Source organism: Lycium barbarum, chromosome 4, assembly GCF_019175385.1.
Source record: "Lycium barbarum isolate Lr01 chromosome 4, ASM1917538v2, whole genome shotgun sequence".
NCBI classification, from domain to species: domain Eukaryota; kingdom Viridiplantae; phylum Streptophyta; class Magnoliopsida; order Solanales; family Solanaceae; genus Lycium; species Lycium barbarum.
In genome coordinates, this window is record NC_083340.1 from 275,185 (window position 1) to 296,736 (window position 21,552).

A 21,552-nucleotide genomic window follows, 5' to 3' on the forward strand; every position below is an offset into this window, starting at 1 on the left:
TCAACTCAATTATTTTGAGCAAGTAACTTTGCCTATGTCAAACTGTGGGTTGACAGTAAACACACATGTGACCATCTTATCGATGCATCTATTTAAGACATCACATAACTGGTGAGCGGGCCCATATTCACCTTTTATATTTTTTCAGAATTTAGGGAATTCAATCCCAATATTAGCCAGTATAATCAATTTATCATGAGAACAAGCAATAAAAATAAATTCTTGACGAATCTTCTAGTTCTTCAATATATGTCAAATACTTAATTTGCACATCATATTTGAATCGAGCTGACCAAATCGTTCATGCTGACTAATAAAATTAGTTGTACTAGTAAACTTCTGGTTTACTATGACATGAATTGTTTTTGTACCAATAAACTTTTAGTTTATTGTGACATGTGATTTCATCATGCTTATATTTGTGTAGTACAATTTGGAGAATAAAGAGGGTAACCATTCACATAGTTATTTCTTACCCACTATGATTTTGAAGATATTTAATCCTGGAATCATTTATAGCTTCAAGATGATAGCCATTTATTTTAGTAAACTCTAGGTTTACTACAACTTGTGTTTCGATCATAATAACTTCGTATATTACAATCTAGAATGAATTACATAATAGTATATAAGCTCTTTAGGCACTTTCTCATCTGTCACTTTCTCTCTCTCTTTCTCTCTAAGAAAACCCAACGGTCCTCTTTCCATCCCCTACCCTCCATCCACCCCCACCCCCAACTCCGGCCAGCAGCCTCCCGGAGGCCGCTCCGGGTAAGTTCTCTCTCTCCTAGGGTTTGTGACAGCCCTACCCCCCTAATCTTCTTATCCTATCTTCTCTCCTTTCTTTTTTCTTCTTTCTTATGTTCCCTGCTCCTTTTCCCGCCTCTTGGGGCCCGCGAATCCAGTTCCAGCAGATTCAAGTTTACGCGTGAACAGTGATTCTGAGGTGAACAGTGAAACGGCGTGAGCAGTTCCGGCATATTTGAGTTTACGGCGCGAACAGTGATTCCGGCGTGAACAGTGACTCCGATGTGAACAGTGAAACGGTGTGAGCAGGTTCTGTCTAACTGGAGTTGGTACCTCCGGTTGCATCTCTTAATTCTCTGTATTTTATCCTTGTAGCTAATTTACATTCTTGCATTACTTATATCGTTCTTGTCGTAGTATTTAAACTTTCATCTAGATTATTGCTAACTTGTGTTTTAATATTGATTCTTGCCTACTTAAGTAGTTTTTATTTGCTTTACTGGCTTTGGTAGACGATGGTAGACTAGGGTCATGTTCTCGGACGGGGGTGAGGGTTGGAGGGGGTAGATGGGTTAAGAGAGTTTCTAGTCTGCCAGTAGGGTTTTGGAATATTGGGACTTTATTGTGGAAGTCCATCGAACTAGTTAAGATTCTTAAGAAGAGAAAGATTAACATAGCTTGTGTCCAGGACATTAAATGGGTAGGATCCAGGACTAAAGATGTGGACGAGTATAAGCTATGGTTCTCGGGTAGGTCGAGGGATAGGAATAGGGTAGACATTTTAGTAGATAGTGCCTTAAGAGACCCGGTGATAGGGGTTAAGAGGGTAAATGATAGGATGATGACGATTAAGCTGGTCGTTGGAGGGTTTATTTTGCACATTATTAGTGCTTACGCGCCTCAAAGGGGCTTAGTCGAGGAGGAGAAAAGACGTTTTTGGGAGGATTTGGACGAGATGGTGGGAGCTATACCGCCCACTGAGAAGCTATTCATAGGAGGAGATTTCAATGGACACATCGGGTCAATTTTTGGGGGATATGACGATGTGCATGGAGGTTGTGGTTTCGGGGACAGGAACGGAGGAGGAGTTGCACTGTTGGATTTCGCAAAAGCCTTTGGGCTGGTGGTAGCCAATTCGAGTTTCCCGAAGAAGGAGAAGCACTTGGTAACCTTTCGTAGTTCGGTGGTTAAGACGCAAATAGACTTTTTACTCCTTAGGAAGGGCGATAAAGGTCTCTGTAAAGACTGTAAGGTGATTCCGAGTGAGAGCCTAACGACCCAGCATAAACTCTTGGTGATGGACTTGGAGATCAAGATGAGGAAGAGAAAGAAGGTCGTGGATGGCAGGCCTGGGATCAATTGGGGAAGTTTGACCAGCACAGGTGCCCTGGAGATGGGGGAGAAGTTGAGGGCTATGGGAGCTTGGGAGAGTAGTGGGGAGGCGACCAACATGTGGGATAGGATGGCCAGTTGTATTAGGGAAGCAGCTAGAGAGGTGCTGGGGGTCTCGAAGGGTAGCCGTTGCCGGCACCGAGGGGACTGGTGGTGGAATGGAGAAGTTCAAGAGAAGGCGGAAGAAAAGAAAGTAGTGTATACGAAGTTGGTAGACAGCAAGAATGATGAGGAGAAGCGGACTAATAAGGAATTGTATAATAGGGCGAGGAAGGAGGCAAAGTTAGCAGTTACAGCGGCAAAAACAGCAGCTTTTGAACGCCTGTATGCAGAACTAGAGGACAAAAGAGGGGATAAGAAGTTGTATCGACTAGCCAAGAAGAAGGAGAGGAGGTCGCGTGACTTGGATCAGGTGAAGTGCATCAAGGACGAGGATGGAAGGGTACTGGTGGAGGACACTCTCATTAGACAGAGATGACAACCATACTTCCATAAACTCTTGAACGACGAAGGGGACAGAGACATTGTGTTGGGAGATTTGGAGTACTCCGAGAGGTGTCGTGATTTTGGATATTGTAGGAGTATAAATATTAAGGAAGTTAAGGGTGTTGCTCGTAGGATGAGTAAGGGAAGAGCAACAGGGCTCGACAAGATTCCTGTGGAATTTTGGAAGACTGCAGGTAGGACAGGTTTGGAGTGGTTGACTCGGTTATTTAATGTCATCTATAAGATATCTAAGATTCCCGAAGAATGGTGATGCAGTACAATGATACCATTGTACAAGAACAAGGGCGACATTCAAAGTTGTAACAACTATAGAGGGATCAAGATGCTAAGCCACACTATGAAAGTATGGGAAAGGGTGGTGGAGATGAGGGTGCGGAGAGACGTGTCTATTTCAAAGAACCAGTCCGGCATGCTCTACTACAGAAACTATTCATCTTGTACGGAGACTGGTGGAGCAGTATAGGGAGAGGAAGAGTGACTTGCACATGGTGTTCATCGACCTAGAAAAGGCATACGACAAAGTACCGTGAGAGGTTCTATGGAGATGCTTGGAGGCTAGAGGTGTCCCTGTGGCGTACATTAGGGCGATCAAGGACATGTATAATAAGGCCAAGACCAGGGTAAGGACTATGGGAGGAGACTCGGAGCACTTTCCAGTTATGATGGGGTTGCACTAGGGATCAACTCTTAGCCTATTTTTATTTTCCTTGGTGTTGGATGGATTGACGCGGCAAATTCAAGGTGATGTGCCATAGTGTATGTTATTCGCAGATGAAATAGTCCTGATTGACGAGACTCACAGCGTAGTTAAAGGGTTTGGAGACAAACCCTAGAGTCTAAAGGGTTCAAAATGAGTAGGACCAAGTTCAGTGATGTAGTGCATGAGGCTGACGTGGAAGCGAAGCTTGGCACCCAGGTCATAGAGAAGATAGATAGTTTCAAGTATCTTGTTTCTATTATACAAGAAAATGGGGAGATTGATGATGACGTCACACATCGTATTGGTGCAGGGTGGATGAAATGGAGGCTTGCCTCCGGAGTGTTGTGCGACAAGAAGGTGCCACCAAAACTTAAAGGCAAGTCCTACCGGGTGGTGGTTAGACCGACTATGTTGTATGGGGCAGAGTGTTGGCCAGTCAAGAAGTCTCACGTTCAGAAGATGAAAGTGACGGAAATGAGAATGTTGCGATGGATGTTTGGGAACACTAGGAACGATAGGATTAAGAATGAAGATATCTGAGACAAGGTAGGAGTAGCCTCGATGGAGGACAAGATGCGGGAAGCGAAGCTGAGATGGTTTGGGCATGTGATGCGGAGAGACGCAAATGCCCCAGTGCGGAGGTGCGAGAAGCTGGCTATGGACGGTTTCAGAAGAGGTAGAGGTAGGCCGAAGAAGTATTGGGGAGTGGAGATTAGACAGGACATAACTGATCTCCAGCTTACCGAGGACATGACCTTAGATAGGAGGGCATGGAGGACTCAGATCAGGGTAGAAAGCTAGTAGGTAGTCGCGTTTATCCTTTCTTGCGAGTAGTTGCATTGATCTTTAGTTTCTTTTCCCTTGATTTCTGCAAGTATCTGTTTGCACAAAATGGTTTATCATGGCTTATTCACTTTCATTGTTTTCATTTTCATAATTTCTTTGAATTATTTGCCCGTATCTAACCTTTCCTATGCCTTTTCTTGAGCCAAGGGTCTTCCGGAAACAGCCTCCCTACCTGAGGTAGGGGTAAGGTCTGCGTACACTCTACCCTCCCAGACCCCACATTGTGGGATTCATTGGGTATGTTGTTGTTGTTGTTGTTGTTGTTGTTGTTGTTATATAAGCTCTTTAGGAGCCTTTGATTTATTCTCCATAATCACATATTGTTTGGACACTACTAGTGTCATGATCTTCTAGATACATAGTTAACTCTCCTGAAACCCTTAATTGATTTTGTACAATCAAATATTACCCCGACATCGTTGGTGTCATGACAAAAAATATTGCAACCAAATGAATATTATAAAGACATTATTAAATTCATAAATGACAAAAAGTAAACATTAAGTTATACAGATACTTCTATCATCAACTTCTATGGTAAATATCTCCTTCAGGAAGGATATCATTAACATCCGAATATTTTGTATCAAAGCGGCAACCACGTAATTGTTTCACCCACAAAAATGATATGTATATCTCCTGTTATTTATCTAGGAGATTGGTTGTGGTATTTCTTCATTCACTTCAAGGAATGAAATCTACTTATTTAAATGTGCTTAATATACGACGTTCATTAAAAGATTATGATTTTTCTCAAGCACAAAAAGACATAGCTTCCGAATATATCTCAGATATTTTATAGATTCTTTCTGCTTCAGGAGAAAATTTCAAAGGTTTACTACTTCAGGAGTAAATGTAAAAGTCTTACTAATTCAGGAGTAAATTTTAAAGTTTACTACTTCAGGGGTAAATTACAAAGTTTTACTATGGGAGTAAAACATAGAATACTTCTTCTCAATTATTCTACCTCTTCTGGAGGTGAATCGTGATATCTCCATAACCAAGTACACGTCTGTATTTATAAGTTTTATTAGATATTCTCACATCCACTTCAGGAACGGATCTGTATTTATATTTATCAAAAGTTTTCATTCTTTAGGAGCGGAAGATAATCATCTGAACGTGTCTTAAGTATATCAAATTATAATAGCTTAGAATCTCTTTTAAGATATTGCTACTTCAGAAGCAAATTGAGACATATATAATGTCAGAGAATTTCTATCATATTCTCCATTATAGTCATAATAAGTACGGTGTACGTATATTTAAACGATATAAATGGATTAATAGAGAATCCAATCAAATTGTCCAGAAGGGCTTAGTTAGCCTATTAGTTTGAGGCACCACTTACAAGCGCCTTCATATGTGACATAAGAGTAAGAAGTTAACAATAAATTTTTCATGTGTTTATGTGTTAATGAAACAACTAAACACTTGTGTGAATTATTACCGCAAAATATAACACACAAAGCACATACCTCCTGAAGAGAGAAGAATTGTAAACATGCTTGATTACATTCACTGTGAATCGTTCACTGCAGCCACCATAAAAAACAAAATTGCTTCTACATAAACATATCACTATCAAAAGTGGGTAATACCTTTATTTTCAGTTAAGAGTGGGTGGCACTGTCAAGCTCTCAAACACAGTAATATTAATGTGGATTAAACTCCAATAAAAATTAGAAACACGTGCTAATAATGTGTTATAAAATAATAAAACTAGAAAAAGAATATTGTAGTGAAAGAGAGAAGAATTCTCTTATTTCTCTCGAGGGATGAAAATATAATGAACAGAACCCCTCTATTTATATGGGAAAAGTAGTTTTGTCCCAAAGTCACAAACCCTAACTTTTCTCCTAAAGATAGACATCCATAATAATAAATAAATTATATTTATTACAAATAATTTTTTTAATTTAATTTTTCACTCGATGTTCGATATTCATATTTGGGCCTGATTATATCCGAATTCGCGTGAGGAAATTCTACACTGGGTGGGGGGGGGGGGGGGTGTAAAGCGCTCTCTAACAAATGTGACTCCATACCCAAAGTTTGAACTTGAAACGTCTGGTTAAAAATGAAGGAGTACTTACTACTCCACCACAACCTTTGTCGGTATAACTACCGGTTTAAGTTATATATATGCGCAAACGATATAAAAAATAAGGCAGCTCGGTGCACAAAGTATCTCGCGTTAGCAGAGTCCATACGATATAAAAAATAATTAAATATGAAACTTTATTTATAAATATTATACTTAGGTAACCTGGTTAAAAAGTATCACTCCTTCTGTACCAATCTATGTGGCACAGTTCGAATTTCGAGAGTTGATCGTGAATTCGGGCATGGAAACTACATAAAAGGTACTATAAGTCATAATAATTGATAATTCAAAATATTTAAAAGATATATGAAAAAATTATCGTAAAAAAAAAAAAAACTTATTTGAATCTCGAAATCTGAAAGGTGCATGCCATATAAATTGGGACGAAGAGAGTAATTAACTGTAATTGGTGTATATAACCTAAATCTGATTCTACTGATAGTAAGTCAGTCTTCACTCTTCAGTCTCTCTAGTTTTTGTGACCTTCACCTTTTTTAATTCCTCCACCTCATTTTATGTGAAATTTTTATTATTTGGTAAATCAAACAATTTATTTATTACGATTTTATATTTCTTTTGGTTTAGTAACGATATTGATTTTTGTTATGGTCTCTGTACTTCGAATCCCTTCACGTCAATTAGGACAGAAGAGAGTATTTATTTTCTCTATATTTCTGATAATAATGGAAGTGGTGGTTGATTTTTTTTATTTTTATTTTTTCACTCTCAGAAGAAGAAGACCCCACTGTAAAAGTACAATAACAGGCATGATACAAACCTTTTCATGCATCTACAGACCCATTTGTGTCCCTAACCACACATATAAATGATCATGTTTCCTCCCTTCCCTTTTTAACTCCCACACGCTACAATCCTCTCTTCTTCTTTTATTTCTCAATCTTTTTATCGCCCTTTCCCTTCCTAGCTTCTCTTTTATAGGAAATCAAAGTAAGGTGACTCCACATCTTTCTTTTCCAGAGCTCTTCATTTACAAGTACGACTTTGCTATCTTACTTATTTTGATTCCACTACCATTAGGACATAATTAACAATGTCGAAAGACATGAATCTGTCAGTAAATGGGCAATCTCAAGTACCTCCCGGATTCCGTTTTCATCCAACGGAGGAAGAACTTCTTCACTATTACTTGAGGAAAAAGGTTGCCTATGAGAAAATTGATCTTGACGTTATTCGCGACGTTGATCTCAACAAGCTCGAACCCTGGGATATTCAAGGTACGAATTGTGATAATAACATCTAATTAGATAGTGTATACCTTTGACATGTCATAAATAATTGAATTAAACCCTCATTATACATGCAGAGAAGTGTAGAATAGGATCGGCCCCGCAAACCGATTGGTACTTTTTCAGTCACAAAGACAAGAAGTATCCGACAGGAACTAGAACAAATCGTGCAACTGCTGCCGGATTCTGGAAGGCTACAGGTCGTGATAAAGTCATACACAGCAATTGTAAGAGAATAGGGATGAGAAAGACCCTAGTCTTTTATAAAGGGCGTGCTCCTCATGGACTGAAATCAGATTGGATCATGCATGAGTATCGCCTTGACGACAACATCAATCCCCAAGAAACCGTAAACATTAATGCAAGTACCACTAGTCTTAATTCCTTTTTATACAGTATAAGAGAACATAGTTTGATTTGAAAGGAGTTTATGGAAAAATTAGACTTATGAAACTATTAATTGTGGTCTTAAACATGCTACAATATTGATGTGCGATCGACTATGACACTTTTGAAAGTTGTAATCTTAAACATATTGTGTGACTATAGAAGTTTTTCACTAAGAGTAAAATGAGAAGTTTTAATTAGATGTTTGCAAATAAAATTTATACCGAATATATATATCTAGACTCATGAAGGAGCTAGATGTTTAACTAAGAAAAAAAAGATATTTAAAAATTTAGAAATATGCTATATTCTTTTTTGTTTGTCAAAAACTTATGTAATGTATATAGTATAAAAGATAATACTGCTTATTAAATCTTGAAAACATTTAGCAAAATTTCTGATTATTCAATTAATCCAGGCAACCGAGTCAAGTAACCAGGAAGACGGGTGGGTGGTGTGCCGTGTGTTTAAGAAGAAGAATTACCATAAGGCACTTGAGACTCCTCATCAGAGCTCATCATCAGCACTCTCCATGAACTCTAGAAGCAGTACACTTGTTCAAAAACCAAACAATGACGGCGTTCTTGATCAAATACTCATGTACATGGGAAGGTCATGCAAGCAACAAGACATGGAAAACAAACACAGCAACAACCTCGTCAACAACGTCAACAGTATTCACTTGAACGACCATATTGTGCAAATAAACAACAACAACTCCTTCATCAACAACAACAACAGTAATAGATTCATCCACCTTCCAGCACTAGAGAATCATCATTCTCCAACCAACAACATGGATGACGTGTCATCTCTACAACTAATCCAACAAGATTGCTGTAGCTTTGATGAGATGCTAACAGAAACAGAACCAAAAAATAGCGCTGCTGCTGGGCCTGGGCCAGGCCCGAGTGATTGGGTTTCTCTAGACCGTCTGGTGGCTTCTCAACTTAATGGCCATGATCGTGTGGAAATTACATCAAACGTTGAGAACAACAACATATATTTTCCTCTTCATCATGGGTTACAGCTAGGTCACTTGCGTACAAGCGGGGGAACAAATGATGATGACGACACGTTCTCACAATCTCAAGCACATGTCGACGACGTTGACGTTGAATTTTGGAGCTATGCTCGATCTTCATCATCATCACCCTCAGATCCATTATGCCACTTGTCTGTCTAATTAATCATATATTATGTAGAGCAATACGTATATATACATAGTTCAAGCAGAGACGTCACTATATATATGGTACGTTAATTAGTTTGATTGATACGATGATAGTACTACGTACTACCTAATTTCCTTTTTTTTCTTTTTCTTTTTCTAATAATACTATTACGAAAGTCTTTTGGGATAATGGAGTATATTGAAGGAAAACATGATTGTCAACTGGGATATCTTTTCTTAATAATCAACGTTGTCTCATATTTCATCATTATGTTGTCTATGACTATGTGAAGATACTATACAATGCAACGTGCTCTTTTAATTTCCGATGATCGCGTAAGATAGATATAGTGTAATTCCCATATAATTTATTTGCTTAGTGAGGACCATAATGATTTTAGTAGTGAGATCTCATTAAATCTTACTATATCTTGAAAATATAATTTGTGATTATTACCTTGCACCAACAAAAAGTTCCAGCATCGACCGGGATGGAGGCAAAAGTCAAGATATGAATTTGACTGAAGCTAATAACTTTTGCTCAAGCAGTCTATTTGTATTAATAAATTCATATTTATTAAAAATGTATACATATTAAATTTAGAACCAATTATTTGTAGTTGAAGTCTTTATTCTAAAATTCAAAACTCATAAAATTAAAATTCTGACTCTACCTCCTAACGTAACGTATATAAAACACCATTTGTCTTGGAATAAGGAAAATAATAAGCAAGATGATATTCCAACAAGTGGAGTTTTATGTAGGGTTCTAAGGCAAGACTTGAAAAAGTTTTGCACATGCTAAAACGATGGCAATATATTAATTAAGTGGCACTAAGAATAATTGTTGAACATATGAGATCACTTTTTTCCGCTTAGGGTCCTCTGCTTGAGATGTTATTTAGACTAGTTTCTGGACACGTGACGTTGCACTTGTATTTCATGTCAATATGTTCAAATTTTCTAAAATCGGAAAAATATTTTTTAAACGTGTGTGTATGATATATAATGTAAAGTTTGAAGGTAAAAAAAAAATCTCAAAGATAAATAGTAAGCTTATTTGACTGATCATGACAATTTCAAGCTGATTAGATAATCTTAACTTGCAGAACACACTAATATTTTGTGACAATTATTATAAAATGTATGTGTCAATTATTGCAGACTTTAATTAGAAAATTGTAGCGCATACATATTTTAGAAATATTGCTATAAAAAATTTCAAAAGCCAAAAAAAATGGAAAATCAAACCCCTCATTAAAGCGGAGCATGCAAATTTAACGATAGAAACACATTATTTGAGAATTTGGAGATTTTAAAATAAGCTGAACAAAAAAATGAAATAATGACCAGAATTATCTACCGACAAATAGCTCACATACCTGAAAATTTTATCTACTCATGCTTCAAATCGGAACAGCTTTAAGGTGTCTGCCAATTTAAAAAAACAAAAATAATAATAATAATTAAGGAAAAATGAAGAAGAAAGATTATTCTAAATGAAAACAGCAATTACCAGGGTTCAGGAGTTACAATTAAAAGGAAGAAACCCGTTTGTCACTGCTTATTAAAACACCCGTACATATTATATTCACACATCTCCCACACAAATCACAATTAACAAAGTTTGGAAGTCCAGAAATGATGAAGAGACGAGTTTATAAAATTTAGTTTTTGGAAATGAGGGTCTTGAAAACTGATATCTTTTCATCTTTCATTTTCTTAAATGTCTTTGTCATTTAATTTGGGTCATTTAGTCAGGTAATGTATTTAAACATTATGACATTATGACAATAATTTGAGCTGCATTGTTTTAAATTAACCGCTGCAAATCCTCTTTAGTTGTTTGATATTGGGTTCGTGTTCAGTGTACCGCTCTTTTTATATATGAAATTCCAACTTTTTTTTTAGCCCTTTTTCGTTTGTGCATCTTTCAATTTCTATATAGCGGCGGTTTATATTAATTTCACGGCGATTTGGAACTGAACTAAAGTTTCATAAAGCCCGGCAGTTTAATTCAATTAGCGACGCTTTTACCTGCATCTATCAGCACTTATTTAGCGGCGGTTTAGATCATTTACGGCGGTTTAACCCATAAAATTAAGAAATCATTGTGGCGGTTTGTCATTCAATTTTGCGGTGGGAGATCAACATCTAGCGGCAGTTTGGTGAAACTGTCCCAAAAAAACCGCAACTAAGACCTTTTTTTTTTTTTTTTTTTTTTTTTTTTTGGTAGTGCCTATACTTGGATGGTTGTCTCATACGAGGATGCAACACTGTATTTGGAACTAATTGGATTATTTCTAATCTATCATATCTCATTTTATTTTGGGTTTAATCTCTGTACCGACAATATACACAAATTTACATTATCATATAGTTTAACCTTAATATAACATCATATTATTTTATGTTCGAGACTAGTCATAAACTGTAAATAAAAGTTAAATGGAAGTGATATAACAATAAATTATATCTTTAGAAAGGCAATAGTATTATTTTTTAAAGTATCTCAAATAAGGCAGGCTACCAATTTCTTAAAGTAATAACGTTGTCCCAGAACCTAAATTGTCCTGATTAACCAATATATTCCTTATCAAGAATCGTACACGTCTTCCTTGAAAAGAAAGTTTTTCCACGTTGTGAGTACACAAAAGATTTTACAACCTTGTTTTAGTTTTGTCAATATAAACAACCCAAGCTTTCACATCTTAGCTCATGAAAATCATATGTAGTTAACAATATAAATTACTTGTAGTTTGAGGTAAACTCAAAATTTAAAGCTTATGGGTTCTGAACAACTTATTTTCGGATCTATTGCTCGTTTTAGTTATTGAGCTTGTAATTAAATGTTTATACCTGTCTTATGAATTTTTAATACGAATACATGGTGTTAACAAAAGTTACTGAATTTGTTCGAACCGTACCGAAAATTGTACTCTGCCTCTCTGCTTGCAGTTATATTAATTCATAATTTCACATCGAAATATTCCTACCAATATCTAGATTATCTTAGGTCCTCTCTAAATAAGGAAGCACACAGTCTACTGAAGGGCTTCACCGATAGACCCCACAAGAGGATATGACGTAATTTAGGTTAATTATAACATACAGAGACAACATCACCAGACTTAGTAAGTTTATTGTCACGAGTCATTATTTCCCTACATCAGTTCAAACTATTGATGGATAGACTTGATGCTTGATGGTGCAGTGGTGGTGGTTGTTCTGCTAATTATAACATTAGATTAAGAGGCACTGAATCAAATGAATTTATGTTCGTTTCATCACCAACTTCCTTTTTCCTCCAATTAATCATAACACTGTCGACAAATGAGTCCCATTGTTTCACTAAAGTTATCTTCTGAAACGTTGAGAGTGCACCTTTTATGTTTTGTTCTTTTTTTTTTATTGTGTTTGTTTGCACGTTCTAATCTTATGACAGCATATGCCTAACTCAACTATTTTAAGATAACAAACTAAGAGCCAACAAACACTTTAATGCTTTGTACAACCGTACTCTCGCCGCCTCATATAAGACGTGTTTTACTCAACACAAGGTTTAAAAGACATAATTTGAGTTACGTATTATCCTAGTAATAGTGAATGGAATAGTACAATATTAAATAATGCTTAAAAGGTATTCCGATAAACAAAATGTCACGTCAAAATTTAATTTGAATAGTTTTATAAACTGAATTCTTAAAAGTAGTGAAAATGAAATAAAAATAATATCATTGGTGGGATTGTGCCAAAAAAAAAAAAAAACATTTCAACACGAAAAGTATTCATGAAGGAGGAAATAAATGAATAAATAGTTCTCGTCCCATGTAGGAGTACTTGATTTCATCTAAAATATGAAACAAGTTGATAAGTTTGGCTTAGCGAATGATGAAATGAATCATGAGGTTTTAAATTCGAATTTTAACGGGAGCAAAAATGTTTGGATTTTTTTTCATCTATTCGAGTGTTAGCGAATAACCTGACACCTGTATTGATGGGAGCAGGTAGCCCGTCCTCATGGACAGTATGATTATCGTAAAAGAAAATTCTGATTCCTTATAACAGTCAATTTTGTTGAAAGGAGAGGTGACTTGTGGATAGATTTGAAATCACATTCATGCATAAGCATCGGGCTCTCGGAATCTTTGATTACCCTACCAGTGAACGCAGCCGTGGCCCATTATCGAATATTGTTTTGCTTTCCTAATCCAGGTAAAAACATAGTACTATTTCTAAACAAATCAGAAAATAATGCCACGAACAAAATATGCAGTTCATATCCCTATGGCCCGATGATTGGAAGGAACTCTTCCAGGACTAGTTAGGCTAATGCATTCGAAAGCCCATTTCTTGGCCGGGCCTAACCAACGTCTGGATCAGTTGCATACTTCCCACTGGGCCTTTAGTTCTCTTGCCGTTTAATGTGGTAGAAATAGCACCACACCAAACACTTTTTGATTCTGTTTTCAAAAATAGCCATTGTCTTAGAGTTTCAAATTCCACAAGTGAAATTGCTAGAGCTAATAGTGGCTATTTCTAGAAATTCACTTGTAGAATTTGAAACTTCAAAGCTGAAAAGTGGGATTATACTGGGCTTGTTGTTGTTGTTGTAATTTGAAACTTCAAAGCTGAAAAGTGACTATTATTTTTGAATTCTACTCTTTAATGCGTATGATAATCTTATAGCCCAAGAGATCAACAACCGTGTTGATAGACTCGAACATCCATCCTACAAATAAGTACTAAGAAAGATGCTCTAACACTAAAGCATAGGTGAAAACAGGAAAATTTACCGCACAGAAGAACACAATCCATTCTGGAAATGTTATATTTGAAATGTCATTAGATTCAAATATCATGTTACTTAGCATTGATATATTATAGAATGTTGTTGGTACGTTATAATTCACATTGCATCTCATGATACATGTAGATAACACCTATAGGCCAGTTGTTTCATTCAGAATCTAAGAAACTACCACTTAGTGCTGAATCTTCACTTGTTTCACCGAATGTGCCCAAACTTCAGCCAAATCTTTCAGAAGATGCCCTTGAGAGCTCGATGTAAAATATTGCAGCTTTATCTGTTAAGTATCCTCTTGCATTTTGGTGTGTACAAAATCGATTTACTGCGTTACAAATAGTAGTGGACCCTGACCAAGATTTAAGAGGCAAATTTTGCAGTCAATATATTGCTTGATGAGATTAATGATATCAGTTAATATATCTTAGTTAGCTTCTGTTGTCAATAATACAAATCTAGTAAAGGCTAGTTAATTTTTTATTTTTATTTTTTGTTTAGAAGGTAACAGTAGGCTAGTTAATATACATGTTCCTTGCCCTCCTCCAAACCAAAGAAATCTTGCTGTTGCATTCTTGTTTGATAATTTGTTCACTAATAAAGCAGATATGTATAGGCCAAAAGATGTATTAAGCTGGACAAAAGAATCAATCCAGCAATTGTTTAATCTGGTCTAGGAGAAGCAAGAACCTGTATGGGTCAGTAGGGAAATCAAGAATGCTTTAACAAAGGCAAGTGACTGCTGTGGTGCTGCCTATTAGCAATGGCTGAAACAGCCCTCAAGTTATTTCAGATACTCCCTCCCTTTCAATTTATTAAACTTGTTTGGTTAGACATTGAGTTTAACAAAGAAATAAAGACCTTTAGATCATTTGGTATCTAACATGCCATGAAATTTGTGGCTATAAAATCATGTCACTAAGTATTTCAGAATTTGAAAGCAAACTTGTTTCAAATATAGACACGCGTCATTCTTTTTTGGAATAGATTAAAAAGTAAATAGTGTCACATAAAATGAAATAGAGGGAGTACCAGTACCACTTTTCTCCGTACAGAAATCAGTATAGGGATTCTAACAGAGATGTCAATGTTTGGTTCCAATGGCCTATAAAGAAAGTTGGGTCTTTTAATAAAGACAGTAATTATTGCCTGTTTGCAATGGCTAAAGTGGCCCTCAAATTCTTTCCTCAGTTCAGATATCAGCATTGCAATAGAAACATCCAGGTTTTATTGACTATAAACAGAGTTAATGTCACTTCTATCTGGTACAATCTAATATGTTCTTGACACTTCTTGCACCAATTAACTTTTCAATCAACCCTTGAGCCCAGAGCTGGCACTTGTATGTAATCACAAAAGTACCATAATATTTAAAAAATTTAACAGCCTAACACTGCTACTGGTAAAGCGGTACTAAATGTTATAGAATGCTTTTTCCTTATGGCTTATGACAGTTATTTTATGCAAGACAGCTCTAATCCAGTGACTAACTGAGTACTTCCAAATTTTGAACACCAAACACATCAATAGCCCAATAAACACATACAGTATATCACAAGTCATTGGTCTACTCAATCTTTAATCAAATTAATTTTGAACAGCTATATATGCAAATAAAAGAGAATGCTTTAGAGACTAACCGAGCTAGGTCCTCACAGTCACAGCTTCTGCATCAATCAGCAGCAAATGGGGCAAAGCACCAATCCATTTTCATTACACTCGGTACACCTTATCACCACAGTTTTGCCTTCATTCTGTTCCGCGTCTTCCTTCACCATCTTGCAGCTCCCGTTACACGTAAAACAAGGCATGAACCTAACACCCCCGCAACCCTCACAAACACAACCAGCTTTCACCTTAGGTAACCCTTGTAGCAAATCCCCAAAATGACCCTCCTCCACAATACTCATTACCTCTTCAACCCCACCAATATACCTCCCTTTAAAAAACACCCTTGGAGGTATTAACTCACTACTCTCTTTACCCTTCATCAGCTCCTTCAATTCTTCCCTAAAACCCCTATCCATTGAGATGTCCCTCTCAGAATACAAAACCCCAAGCCCCTCAATCGCTGATCTCACAGCATTACAAGCCTCAAAGGTCTTCCTCACACCCCTCAACGTCGTCGTATAGATCACTATTTTATCCTCACCGTTTGGCGGACAAAGCTTTTCAAGCCCATCAAGCTCAGAACCACAAGACAACTTAAAAATGTCAGCTTTATCAACCCCATCAGCAACATTGGGGCTTGAATTCTCCTTGTTGAAGAATGGTGATTTGCGTAAAGATGGAAACCGAAAGCTGTCAGTGATGGGTGTGGTGGAGTTGGAATCAAGACCAGCCATAAGTTCCCAAGAATTGATAATGTCAGAAGTGTGTGACTTGAGGATTCTTGGTTCAGACAAGGGGCTTGGGAAAAGGGAACCAAGAGTGTGTCGAGGGGGTGGGGTAGGGGTAGGAGGCGTAGTGGTGGTGGTGGGGGGTGGGGGAGAGGAAGGTGGGTCGAGGGTTATGAGACCATAAGTGGTGGAAGTGAGAGAGACAATGTGATGGCTGAAGCCGGCAGCAGAGCCACCCATTTGGGTGAATTCATGGTCCTGGTTTAGCAGAGTGGATGAAACGCAACCCATGGCAAAAGAGAGTCAAAGTGAAGAGTGTGGAGAGGACAAAGGGGATCAGAGAGACGTGAGATTTGAGTAATAGTTTAATGGGGGAGTTCGAGGAGTACACATTCAATTTTTGAAAAATGGCAGGAGAGAGGTGGAGAAGGCAGGTGTCTTTTTTCGCATTTTACCGCTCAAATGTTCCATTTTCAAATGCAACCCCTAAAGTTACTGTTTGTGTCGCAAAGTCTAAAAAGGGCAGAGCCTCCCCCATTCACTTTTGTCCCTTTTTCTTATTTCTTTCTCTTTCTTTTCTGTTTTCTTGTTTTTTGGGGGTTGGGTTGGTCCGTCATAGTATGTAAAGAAAGATGAAGGAAAATTGGAATTTGGATATTTTGAATTTTGAATATACTCATTTATTTTGAACTATAAAAAAAGTGTCTGAAATTCACTTATATTGAAATGGAGGGAGAATAAATTTATTACTGCCTATGTCTTAATATAGATGATATTTTTTGCTTCCCCATATTCAAACTGCATAAATTTTAACCAACATTTTAAGATGTATTTTTTCACCAAATTGATATGAAAAGTTGTAACTTATACTCCCTCCGTCCCATAATAAGTGTCATCTTAGCAAAAAAGAAAACGTATATTAAGAAACCAATAATGCAATGTGAAGTTTATCAAATTACCCCTATATAATAAAAATAAAGTAATAAATCTTTTGACATTGGGAATCCCAACATTACCAAGTTACTACGTGGCTTCTTCAATCATCATTTAGATGTTACTTTAATTTATCACTTTTTGTCTAAGGGTAGAATTGGAAAAAAAAACCGATCAATTTGTGTCTTGATTTCCTAAGGTGACACTTATTATGAGACAATTTTTTTGGCTTAGGTGACACTTATGTGACGGAGGGAGTAGTACTTTTCACGTAGTTTTCAAATACATAAATTATAATATTAAATATCAAATTAATCTAATCCAATTTAGCTTTAATGTTTAGTCAATTGACTCTCGAAAAGCGAAAAATATCGTATAAATTGAGACGGAGGGAGTAGTGTTTTCAGCAAGAAGCCTTTCTTTGTTCCGAAAAAACATAGAGTAAGTATAAGGCATTGGTGAACGAATCTTAATCTCTAAGCTAGCGTTTGGCATAGATTCCAATTCTTTTTTGAAAAACTTGATTTGATCAATTAACCGAGGAACTAGCCATTACTATCACATACTTAACTACAATTGGAATTAAGAAACATTTGTTTGGTAAATTTGATCAGTATCTGCTGAATATAGAGAAAAGAAACTATTACACTGAAGATAGAGCTAGGCACAATCATTGCAGGTCAAAAGGACATTCACGTCCATCGTCTGGCTCAATTAGCAATAGCAGCTAGTCTTTTCAGAATGCAAGGTGTCTGGTACTTGTAAATATAATGAGCTACGAAAAACCAATGGCTTGTGTTCACCATATACATATTAGCAATTTAGCATAAAACTTCTCTGTAGTGATTAGTTCGAAACCGCCCTTGCTCATTATTTAATTACAAGTTCCAATCAAAAAAATTATAATATTACTATAAAACCTGAATGTTATGTGTGCAAACGATGTGAGTCTGTTGATTCATCAGAGGGCCTACAATTGCATTATGTAGAATTGAACAATCAACATGAGCATCAACTGCACTGAGGATATCATCAAGAAGGCAAATTTCGGCGTCATGATAAATAGCTCTGCCAGATAGAGAGAGTTTTCAAAAGATAAGATAATTCAATACTCACATTACCTTTTGCGTTCTGAAGAGAGAAGAAGATCGTGTCACCTGGCAAGTGCAAGACGAGCTCTCTGTCCACCAGATAAGTTAAATCCTTTTTTCTCCAACAGAGGTTAGATCACCTCCCATCATTCTGGAAATATGCAAGTCCACAAGCTTGTAATACTTTTTAGAATTTGCTCCCCATCAAAATCCAAGAAGAGCTTCTGTTAAGTAGTGACTCCTTAATAAACCTTCAGAATATTAGCTTAATGAACATTGAAGTTAACTTTAGAATTGGGAATTTGGAAATGCAGAGAAAATGAAAACTGAATGCAACTGAAACTGTCCAAACAAGTTCGTATTGACTTGTCAAAAGGTGAAGGAAATACACCTCCATGGGTAATACTCGCTCCCGAACAAAATGTTATCACGTATGGTTCTTGAGAGAATCCAAGCAACCTGAAAAGACAGACAAAATACGAGATCAGAGTGCCGCATAATACATCAAATATTAACAGCAGTTTGTTCACCTGTGAGGTACATATGCTACAGAACCATCCCGATTCACAGATCCATCGATTAGCCTCAGTTCCCCCAAAATCAAATTCAACAAAGATGATTTACCTGACCCAACCTACTCGGAGAAACGTTATATCATCAAGTTTGTATTGTTTACACCCACTTACGAAATGTCACCCCGAACCTAAAAGTTTTAAAATGGGAAAAAAGGGAACCTTAAATTTCAGAACATAAACCAAGCTTTAGATACTCTAAATTTCACATTAAATGAGGCCTGGTCCAGCTTTTCTCACATTTCTAATAAGCTCAAAGCTACTGAATAAATAATTTATAAAAGTATCAAGCAGAGTTTCACCTCTCCAACCAATGCAACCAGTATACCCTTCGGATTAAGAAGATTAACATGATCCAAAACCAAATCTATTTCCTTATGGTCACTGCTAGACCACGTGGAAGATGCATCACGGATGACAACAGACACATCTGTCTGCTTATTAGAGCAAGAGAAATCCGAACAATTGATAGGTTGTTCCATGTCTATCTCTTGTTCAAAACAGGATAGATAATTGCATAACCTCCTAGAAGATATTGCTGCCAGCAAAACAAATTAATTAGTGAACAAATATTATAAAATAGGGGAGGATAAAACCGGAAACCAACAGAATTTTCACAACTTGCATCGATAACCCATTGATGACCCAAGGGAGTGGAGAAATCAAGTTATTAAATAGTGCGACACAAGTGAAAACCTGCAATATTAACCAAACAATTAGGGAACATATGATTGTAAGAAATCCCCTCCCCCCTCCCCCCCCAAAAAAAAAACCACTTTGGAAGGAATCTGTGATTGTACCGTTGCTGCATCAGATTGATGGCCCATCAAAGTATAGAGAACAAACGTGAACAACGAGAAAATTGTTGGTGTTGTTGCCCAAAATAAAACGACATTGTGCCACAAATAGTATTTTAGAACCACCCCAAGGTATCTGAAAGAGAGTTGCCTAATAGGAAAGCCCAAGATGCCAAGAATCTACAGACAACCCGAGAAAATGTGGGTACAGTTTTTGAATATGCTTTCTGATTGCATACTCCACCCTAGCATTGTTATATCGTTTGTCACTACCAATGGCAACAGAAAGAAGAAATAATCATTCAATTTCTCTTGCTCCATACATGCTCAAATAGTCAAATTTAGTCGTTTAAAAAAAGATATAGGAGCACAACAAACAAAAAATTCCCATCGTCAAAGAATACATATATCTTCCAACTAGACAAGATCAAATTTCTTCCAGATTATGAAAAGATACGACTACATACAACCACCACACCAAAGAACCAAAGAAGCTTCAATTCAAAGTACATTTATTAAAATGAAATCTTGGACTCAAAACATTGTGGGGAAACGTCGATATCTGTTGTCATGAATTTCATAGAACAAATATGAAATAGTGAAATAGGAATTGATATTCTGATAATTTTGGAATCCAGTACAAGATTAAGATAGCAGTACAAGATAATGATATACTTGCTGAAGAAAGACAGGAAATAAAGGGAAGATAAAGCCATAGACAGAGAAAGATAAATATCTTAACCAACTTTTCCGACTACTACCCTGCTCTCACTATTCTATTTAAACTAGTTCTAATACTTGTCTGCTTATTGCATATTGTTCCTCGCTGACGTCTTGAGACAACACCGCAGATATAATCAGCCAGTTTCTGATTTGGAAACCGCTCCCTTTTGCTTCTTCTTGGCAGATTACCGAGCCCACTTAATGGGTCATCCTGTAGCCCATTTTCACAGCTTGGCCCAACAACCTCATTAATTATGAGGTCCGGATTTGCGAAAAAATGGTTTCTCAGCTCCTTTTGCTCCATACATGAAAAGTTTTGCATTTTGACTTGCTTCAACTTATGCCTCCAACAAACCCTCAGGGGTTGGCCTGGTGGCAATTGACTTGAGCCTTGGGGTGCTCCCCTTCAAGGTCTCAAGTTCGAAACCCGCTGGGTGCAAACAATTTCTGGGGGCCATCGGACTGGGGAAACCCTGAATTAACCGTGGTGCACTTGCGGGAAACTCCTTGCCGAGGGCCTGTGCACCCCCGGGATTAGTCGGGGCTCAAAGAGACTCGGACACCCGGTGCTAGTCAAAAAAAAAAAAACTTATGCCTCCAACATTTGCAAGTTAAAGATGTGCAACAAGGTTTCTCATCTTCATCTGATGCATCTTCATAAATAAACTGTAAAGCCCAAAATCAGCATAAATTGACTATGCACAACAAGAGCAAAGATGAAAAAAAAACTATCTTCATGAAGAATCAATGAGTGAAAAGGTTTTAAATGTACCAGTTTTAGCTTTTGACCACTCGAAATTAATAATCTCTTTTTTAGTAGGAGCAACATTGAGCCGAGGGTCTCTCGGAAACAGTCGTCCTACCTTGGTAGGAGTAAGGTCTGCGTACACTCTATCCTCCCCAGACCCCACGTTGTGGGATTTCACTGGGTTGTTGTTGTTGTTGTTTTTAGTAGGAGCAACGTTTTGTTAAAGGGTTAAGACTCTTGGTTTTATCCAATGGGCCACATTTTGTCTTATTGTTGACAGACTTATAAGCGTGAATCAATAACAATTAACTAGTAAAGAGGTCATATCATATTATGGGGTGAAAAGATTTATATAAACAAATTTTAAGGGCTAAGAAGAATTTCACAACCTCAGTTATCCTTATACAGGCTTAAAGTTACTACTAGTTAGCAGGTAAT

The 21,552-nt window shown here is 37.0% G+C and overlaps 2 protein-coding genes across 8 annotated transcripts; one reads left to right on the forward strand and one right to left on the reverse strand.

Annotated features, from left to right (window-relative positions):
• Positions 1-6,921: 6,921 nt before the first annotated feature.
• LOC132634699 (NAC domain-containing protein 43-like) lies at positions 6,922-9,375 on the forward strand. The gene is made up of 3 exons (XM_060350710.1): positions 6,922-7,534; positions 7,624-7,907; positions 8,352-9,375. Exons 1-3 carry the CDS (start codon positions 7,351-7,353, stop codon positions 9,117-9,119), a joined length of 1,236 nt encoding a protein of 411 aa, XP_060206693.1. The 5' UTR covers positions 6,922-7,350; the 3' UTR covers positions 9,120-9,375.
• A 4,536-nt stretch (positions 9,376-13,911) lies between these two features.
• Positions 13,912-21,008, reverse strand: LOC132634700 (uncharacterized protein At5g39865-like). 7 transcript variants are annotated; one of them, XM_060350718.1, is made up of 5 exons: positions 19,647-21,008; positions 19,149-19,542; positions 18,666-18,733; positions 15,552-18,515; positions 13,912-14,263 (listed from the first exon to the last, which is right to left on the reverse strand). In XM_060350718.1, the coding sequence occupies exon 4, from the start codon at positions 16,539-16,541 to the stop codon at positions 15,588-15,590; it is 954 nt and encodes a 317-aa protein (XP_060206701.1). In that variant the 5' UTR covers positions 16,542-18,515; positions 18,666-18,733; positions 19,149-19,542; positions 19,647-21,008; the 3' UTR covers positions 13,912-14,263; positions 15,552-15,587. The 7 variants fall into 7 exon arrangements, with proteins under 7 accessions (XP_060206701.1, XP_060206700.1, XP_060206698.1 ...); XM_060350717.1 differs by having other exon boundaries at positions 15,552-18,525; XM_060350715.1 differs by having other exon boundaries at positions 18,805-19,542.
• Between the last annotated feature and the right edge of the window lie 544 nt (positions 21,009-21,552).